This window comes from Bison bison, unplaced genomic scaffold (genome assembly GCF_000754665.1).
Source record: "Bison bison bison isolate TAMUID 2011002044 unplaced genomic scaffold, Bison_UMD1.0 scf7180017864190, whole genome shotgun sequence".
In the NCBI taxonomy this organism is placed as follows: Eukaryota; Metazoa; Chordata; class Mammalia; order Artiodactyla; family Bovidae; genus Bison; species Bison bison.
The window spans coordinates 2245024-2253164 of NW_011494762.1; the positions used below are offsets into that span (position 1 = coordinate 2245024).

An 8141-nucleotide genomic window follows, 5' to 3' on the forward strand; every position below is an offset into this window, starting at 1 on the left:
TAAGTAAATAAGCAGGGTGACAATATACAGCCTTGACGTACTCCTTTCCCAATTTGGAACCAGTCTGTTGTTCCATGTTCAGTTCTAACTGTTGTTTCTTGACCTGCATACAAATTTCTCAAGAGGCAGGTCAGGTGGTCTGGTATTCCCATCTCTTTCAGAATTTTCCACAGTTTATTGTGATCCACACAGTCAAAGGCTTTGGCATAGTCAATAAAGCAGAAGTAGGTGTTTTTCTGGAACTCTCTTGCTTTTTCCATGATCCAGCGGATGTTGGCAATTTGATCTCTGTTTCCTCTGCCTTTTCTAAATCCATCTTGAACGTCTGGAAGTTCACGGTTCATGTACTGTTGAAGCCTGGATTGGAGAAGTTTGAGCATTACTTTGCTGTCATGTGAGATGAGGGCGATAGGTGGTAGTTTGAACATTCTTTGGCATTGCCTTTCTTTGGGATTGGAATGAAAACTGACCTTTTCCAGTCCGTGGCCACTGCTGAGTTTTCCAGGTTCGCTGGCATATTGAGTGCAGCACTTTCACAGCATCACCTTTTAGGATTTGAAATAGCTCAACTGGAATTCCATCACCTCCACTAGCTTTGTTCGTAATAATGCTTCCTAGACCCCACTTGACTTCACATTCCAGGATGTCTGGCTGTAGGTGAGTGATCACACCATCATGGTTATCTGGGTCATGAAGATCTTTTTTGTGTAGTTCTTCTGTGTATTCTTGCCACCTCTTCTTAATATCTTCTGCTTCTGTTTGGTCCATACTGTTTCTGTCCTTTATTGTGCCCATCTTTGCATGAAATTGTTCCCTTGGTATCTCTAATTTTCTTCAAGAGATCTCTAGTCTTTCCCATTGTGGTTGTTTTCCTCTATTTCTTTGATCTCCCAACAATCCTTTTGCTCTGGGTATCTGGGAATCACCATTTTATCTATGAGGAAACTGAGGGTCATGTTCTGAGGGTCATAGTTCTCCTTACCTTTAGATAAAATTACACTACAGATGTACATATATACACATGTGTACACTTACAGACATGTACAGAGGTATTATAAACGTATGTTTAACAATTTGCATTCTTTAGAATTCCTTGAAAAGAAAATTGTAACACCACTTTAGTAATATGATCTGGCTTTGTTCAGAATTCTGATTTCCAGTTTCTATAAATGTGTAGATTCTCTTCGACTTTGTTTTATTTTCTGTTTTCCTTCAGTCAAAGAATGATTCAGAAATTCCCACAGAATGCCATCTAATTGTTTGAAAACCTTTCATTGAATGCATATGGATTGATCCATCCCAAGCCCCACGTGGGGCTCTGAAAATAAAGTGTGGCACCTCAGTGAGCTGCAGATGGATGGAGGCGGCATGTGAACACGCAAGCACAGGGCCGTGCTGTGGGCACACGTGGTTGGGCGGGTGTGGCGTGAGGGCATGGCCTCAGAGGCTTGGGTCAAGTCCAGCTCTGCTGCTCACTAATCAAGTGAAGGTGGCTATGTCAGTTCATAAGCTTTTACTCCTCGGTTTCCCCGTTTACAGAGTAGGAGTTATAGCAGTGTAGGAGTAGTAGGTGCAGGCAGGGGGCTTCCTGGAAGACTAGTGAAATGACACAAGCGAAGCCCTCCACCGCTAAGTTCTCTCAGGAGACACCAGGGGTCAGTGGGGTTCCCAGAAGGGGAGGGCTCAGGGCAGGCCTCCTGGAGGAGGAGGAAAAGCCTCATGCCCTCTTGATGGAAAGTAGATGTTGCCCCTGTAGAAGGGAAAGAAGAACGTGGCATGAACAAAGGAAGAGAGTACCAGAACTTTTCAGAATCTTTTAAAATAAAAAACTTTTCATTATCTCAGACTCTCATTTGCTAGGAGACCTTGCAAAGTTGTCAGTATCTGGCTTCTAAGCTTCAGGCATTTCAGGGTTCCAACAAAGCACCATATTTTTTCCCATAAAGGTTGGTCTCTTTTAAATGTAGTTGGGGAATCAGCTTGAATTCCCCCCTATTTGTCCCTCCCAATATCATGCCTTCCTTTTAGAAATGACAGATCTAGAGCTGGTGCCTTTGAAGCCTATTGTTCACTCTGATCTCCAGCTCCGTTTTTGCTATAATTGCCCAGTCAGTGCTCTCTGATTTCTGTGGTTCTCCTTTGTTTTTTTTTTCCCCCCTCTTCTCTTGAATGAATCACTCTACAAAGCTTTCTATTGAATTTTGACCTCTTTTTCCTTTTCCGGTTGTCAAGGTCACTTTAAATTTCATTCCAGTTCTCCTAAGTGCCAGCCACCCCCACCCAATTGGGTATCATTGTCAAGTTTAATAAGAATGCTTTTGATTCCATATTCAAGGCATTAATCAACATGTTAAATCTAGCAGCATTCAGCAGAGGACCTAACCTTGTGAAATTTAATTTGGTTTCTGCTAATTTATTTGCATACATTATAAAATTACCCCATCCGAACATGAAAAAGAAACTTAGGAAAGCATACCATGAAAATAACTAATAAAACAGGTGCAAAGTCATTAAATTTGCTTGCGTCTTGCTTTCTACTTACTTATAGTTTGACAGAAAAGGAAGGGGAGAATTTTATTTGTCTCAGAAGACACTAGTATGACTGGATTCAATACTTGTTCATTGTTATAATCTGTGCCCTCAGAGGTATACTGACTTCTGTCCCTGACACTTAATAACCAGCAAGACTGAACAAGTCTTAGGTATATGACCCTCAGTTTCCTCATCGATAAAATGGTGATTCCCTGACACCCACAGCAAAAGGATTGTTGGGAGATCAAAAAAGATAACTCAGGGGGAGAATTCCCAAACTTGACCACTGCCTGCAAATATAAAACATTACATCAAGCTTTCCTGAAACTTCATTCTAAATGAGATGAGACCCTTGTTCGTAACCTCAGCCTGGGGACATTATCCTAGCGTGGGAATCACTGAGGTTGTCCAGTGGTTTCTAGTTTGGGAGGAGACTGGGTCTGAGAAGCCTTATGAAGGTGCTCTTGCATCCTGGTAGGACTTGGTCCAGTGCTTAATTCTGGGAAGACAGCAGGATGCCAAACGAAAAGTCGTTCATCTTAATGTCCTTATAACTTGGCTCAGCCAGGAGAAGGAACAATTCCCAAGTCACACCAAGCACTGATTTAGTGCTGTAATTTGATAGCCCAATCCCAAACAAAGTGAGGAAACCACACCCGAAGTTGACTGCAAAGATGAATAGGGTAGAGAGTAAGCGCTATAAGAGAGTAGAGAGTAAGACGATAAGCTGAAGAAGGCGCCTGGATTGTTTTGGGGCCCAGAGAGAATTATGGATGTCATCATGGCAGTCTACCCAGCACCTTCCAGTTTTAGGGTATGTGAGCTTTTTAATATTATGTTTAGCCAGTTCTTCTATTTAAATTGTCAAAAGATAACAATGTACAACCACCTAGAAAAAGAATTTGTAACATATTGCAAAAATGGCACTATCATTCAACAAGATATTCTTTTTACTGAAACAGGTATTGATCCCTCCCCCCATATGCACCTGTCCCCACTCCCCAGGTTCATATTTTGTGTGTTTTCTGTCTTTTCTCTCTGTGCTCTCTGGTACATTCAGAAAAACACTTGGGCTCCCTCTGGTGGCCATTCCAATGTTTCTGCCTGTTTAACTTTATAGCTGAAGGTTTAGTTAACATGGCACAAAACGTGTGGATGAAAATGGAAATATTGACAGTAAATGTTATTTTCTTTTGTAAGATGACTTGGAACTTGGGAACCTCCAATTAGCCAAAATATCCAACTCATTCATTCATCCATTCATTCACACATGTCTTCCAGTCTAATATGTTGTCCATAGTTTCACTTTTCTAAATGAAGGGGTATCTGGTCTGCAAGTCCTTAGAAAGACATTGAGTTCCAATTCTGTAAGTCAAACAGAGTTTCCGAAGAAGTGATTGTATTGACTAGCATGCTTTTATAGAATGATGGCTGTATTTTAACTCAGAGTTGAGAAAGATTTTGTTGCTTACTTTAAAAATATATGAATAAACTCTTCTTTAACAGTTGTCAGTGTTGTACTATTTCTTTTTCTCTTTTCAATCATATACCCGTTCTATTTACCCCATAGAATTTTTTCCTATTGTAATGAATCTTTGTCCAGGCCTGTTTACTTTTTAATAATGCCCATATTAGTCAATAAACAGATTTAGCTACACTAACAAAGACCCAAACATAAGTAAGTGAAGTGAGTGAAGTCGCTCAGTCGTGTCTGACTCTTTGCGACCCCATGGACTGTAGCCCACCAGGCTCCTCCATCCATGGGGCCCAAACGTAACAGTGTCTAAAACAGAAGGTAATTTTCCCTCTTGTTAAGTGTCAAAATGTGAGCTGTCCAGGATTCACGTTGCGCCTGCATGTTGTAATGTACTTTTGTGACTGAAAGTCTCTGTTGATCGTCCTCTGTACTTTGATGTATCAAAAATAAGTATATAAGTTTAAATCTTGGTGTTTTAAAATTTCTAATGACCGTAAGTCTCCTTTAAAATGTTTCTTGTCAATGTAGTAATAATAGTAGTAGACAATTGCTAAAACAAAATAAATATTTTATATATTTTTAGAAATCATTATTAAATATTAAAGTAAATTATAACTGGAAATGCATTAATGAATGATGGGTGCTTCCTAAAAATGAATTTGTTATCTATAGGCAGCAAGGGCTTAACATCAATTCTACTCTACTCCATGGTTTTTAGATATGTAAACATAAATAAGCAGAGGGAATGGAAATAGTTTTAAATAGCAATGTCACTAAATTCTTTGACTCCTAGGCAGCTAGCGTGGTACCTCATGGAGAAAGAGAGATATTGTGGTTACACTGGAGGTTGTAGCAAGTGTGGCATTCTGGGTAGATTTTGAAAATGGAGTCAGATTTTCTAATGAGTTAAAAGTGAAGTGAGAGAGGAGGGGAGAAGTCAGGGATGACTTCAGGGTTCTTGGCCCCACCTCGCAGAAGGATGCAGCTCAAACAACTAAGAAAGGAAAGACTGAAGATGAAGTGAATTTGGAGACCTAGTTTGAAGGTCACTATATTAGACAGTATGCAGGAATGAGGTGTGATTAGGCTTTTGTACTATACCCCTATCCAGTCAACAGTTAATGATAATAAATATTAGAGAGTGATAATCAGATTTGATTTGGGGTATTTATACTGAGTAGCATATGCCTAGGGCATGAATAAAGTTAGAATGTATCTGAAGAATGAAAAATAAGACAAAAATAAGCAAGAATTGTATTATGGTTGGCTCTCCCCACCCCTGTTGTATTTTGTAGATTTTTAAGAGAATTTGTGTTTGTGAGCAAATTTTGTATATAACTGCAGGTATTACCTTTCAAACAGAAGGTTAATAACAGATTGATTTATGGAATATTTTCAAGTAGAAATAGTAAATGAATCAAGCTAACAAAGTGTGACTTAATTGACATCCTCAGGGACCCACTTTAATGAATAGGTAGAGGGATATTATTTGTAACTTAGCTCACAAATTATTTCTATATGATTTAAATGGCTGTGACTTGCTTGAAACAATTTGTTAATTAGTTTAATCATTCTCTTTATAGTTTCTTATATTACTAAATGGGCTAACAGCCCCCTTTTTCTTAACTAAATTAATTTTTCTAGCCTAGCCACAAATTTCCAATTAAGTTTGAGGGAATGAAGTAATTCCATAATAGGGGCAAAATGATCATATTTAATTCTTTTAAAATCAACACTTATTAAGTGCCTACTCTGTGCCACGCAGATACATACTTTGATTCTGGAGATAAAGTCCAATAAAACCAATTCTTGACCTCAAAGAGCAAACAGCCTAACAGTTTAAACTGCCTAGGACACAGATGAGTAAAGGAATAATTATATCAGAATGTAGTACTGAGAGAGATTGGAGTTAAGTACCAAAATAATGCACAGGTTGTAAGAACCATGTCCCTTGAACCCAAAGGATTTCTGTGAAAGTTTCATTATTTACCACTGTGAATGTTTTCCTTCCTAATAGAATACAGTTACTAAGTTACTGTATAACTTGAGACTGTGGAGGATACAGGCGGTAGGAACCCATTTTAAGCCACTTTAAAAGTAAAGTCCACAGGAATAGCAGGTATGGCACTGACCTCAGGATAACAGAAGCCAGAGACTGCTTCCACTTCTCCTCAAGCCTGAAAACATGGCCACCAAGAATTCCTGGGGTTTCCCCAGCAGTTGCTGTTAGAAAACCTTGGGGAAGGACACGGACATGTGATCCCTCTACCCCAATATTGAGTCAGTGTGGGTGAGATACCACTGTGGGCTCAGCTCTGACCATGGGGCTATCTATGCGTGGAAGAACGGGGGACAGGAAATAGTAGCTGTTCACTATCCCACCCAAGTGAGCACGTTCAGCTGACTGCTAGAAAAAAAATCAGCCCCCTTCCTCTGGTGTACTCAGATAACATCATAATGCAATCAATACCTCATTTGAGGGTTAGTCTTCATCCCTTGTTTATGAAGAAATAGGACAGAAGCAGTTATGAGAATAATGTTGACATTACATTTTGCAATAGCTTTGATTGCAGGAAGCATTGTGCTTTAGAAAGTCCATGCATTCCATTCAGTCAGAGTCGTAATTTCTTTTTCACTGTCTTCTTAACATGTATGATGTGGAAATTAACAGGATTTGATCTTGTTAAGTCTTTTGAGATACTTCGGTGTGGGTTCTGAGCCAGTAGATGATAGTGGCAATCCTATTTGTCCTAGGATATTACAGGAATTCTTCTTTATCTATTTCATTCTAAGTCTTTAGAGTCTGTGAGCCAAATTTACATTCAGATGAGTCATTGAAGCTTATATTGTGTGCCTAAAAGGAAATGTTTATGCCGAGAGTCTAAGATGAAGTCTAGCAAGACAGTGAATTTTTAAAATCATGGTTATCTTTCCCTGATCATGAATGTAATAGTGCTTATTTTGAATATTTGGAAACATAAAACTGGTTTTAAAAATCTCCTATAAATGCCACCACCCAGAGCTCCAAGTGTTTCTATATTTAATACATAGTAACAAAATTTTGTTTACACTGTATATATAGTTTCATGTCTTTTTTCAGTGAAGTTTTTTAAAGGACTTTAATATTGTCTCAACAATATTACAGAATGAATTTCCTCTGAAATATTGTTTTTTCAAACAGCTATCTATATCTTGTAAAAGTTAGTATTCACGTCATCCCCTTCCCATTTTTTGGAATTATTTTTGGTTACATTGCTGTTCTTCATTTCTGATGTTCTAAGTTTCTGACTGGTATCATTTCCTTTCTGACTGAAGAACTTCCTCTAGAAATTCTTGTAAGACACATCTGCTGGCTACAAATCTGCTAACATTTTTCTTCATTTGAAATGTCTTTCCATTACCTTCATTCCTACAGGATATTTTAAAGGATAGAGAATTATGACTTGACAGCTTTTTTTAGCATTTTTTATGAACCAGTATTCATTCATTCATTCATTCACAAAAGAGTCCGAAGTGCAGTACTTGGATGCAATCTCAAAAATGACAGAATGACTTCTGTTCGTTTCCAAGGCAAACCATTCAATATCACAGTAATCCAAGTCTATGCCCCAACCAACGCTGAAGAAGCTGAAGTTGAACCATTCTATGAAGATCTACAAGACCTTTTAGAACTAACACCCCAAAAAGATGTCCTTTTCATTATAGGGGACTGGAATGCAAAGGTAGGAAGTCAAGAAACACCTGGAATAACAGGCAAATTTGGCCTTGGAATATGGAATGAAGCAGGGCAAAGGCTAATAGAGTTTTGCCAAGAGAACGCACTGGTCATAGCAACACCCTGTTCCAACAACCCAAGACTCTACACATGGACATCACCAGATGGTCAACACCGAAATCAGATTGATTATGTTCTTTGCAGCCAAAGATGAAGAAGCTCTATACAGTCAGCAAAAACAAGACCGGGAGCTGACTGTGGCTCAGATCATGAACCCCTTATTGCCAAATTCAGACTGAAATTGAAGAAAGTAGGGAAAACCACTAGACCATTCAGGTATGACCTAAATCAAATCCCTTATGATTATACAGTGGAAGTGAGAAATAGATTCAAAGGACTAGATCTGATAGATAGAGT

General features: G+C 38.7%; 1 protein-coding gene across 9 annotated transcripts in view; it reads left to right on the forward strand.

Annotated features, from left to right (window-relative positions):
* RAPGEF4 (Rap guanine nucleotide exchange factor (GEF) 4) overlaps positions 1 to 8141 on the forward strand; it is a 274066-nt gene that overhangs the window by 132634 nt on the left and 133291 nt on the right. Inside the window, exon 1 of one of the 9 annotated variants that reach the window (XM_010843836.1) lies at positions 876 to 3346. The exons of the other annotated variants lie outside the window; for them this stretch is intronic. Within the exon in view, the coding sequence (XP_010842138.1) occupies positions 3302 to 3346 (45 nt within the window). The 5' untranslated portion in view covers positions 876 to 3301. Of the gene's footprint in view, positions 1 to 875; positions 3347 to 8141 lie in introns of those variants that run through there. 9 annotated transcript variants of the gene reach the window in all.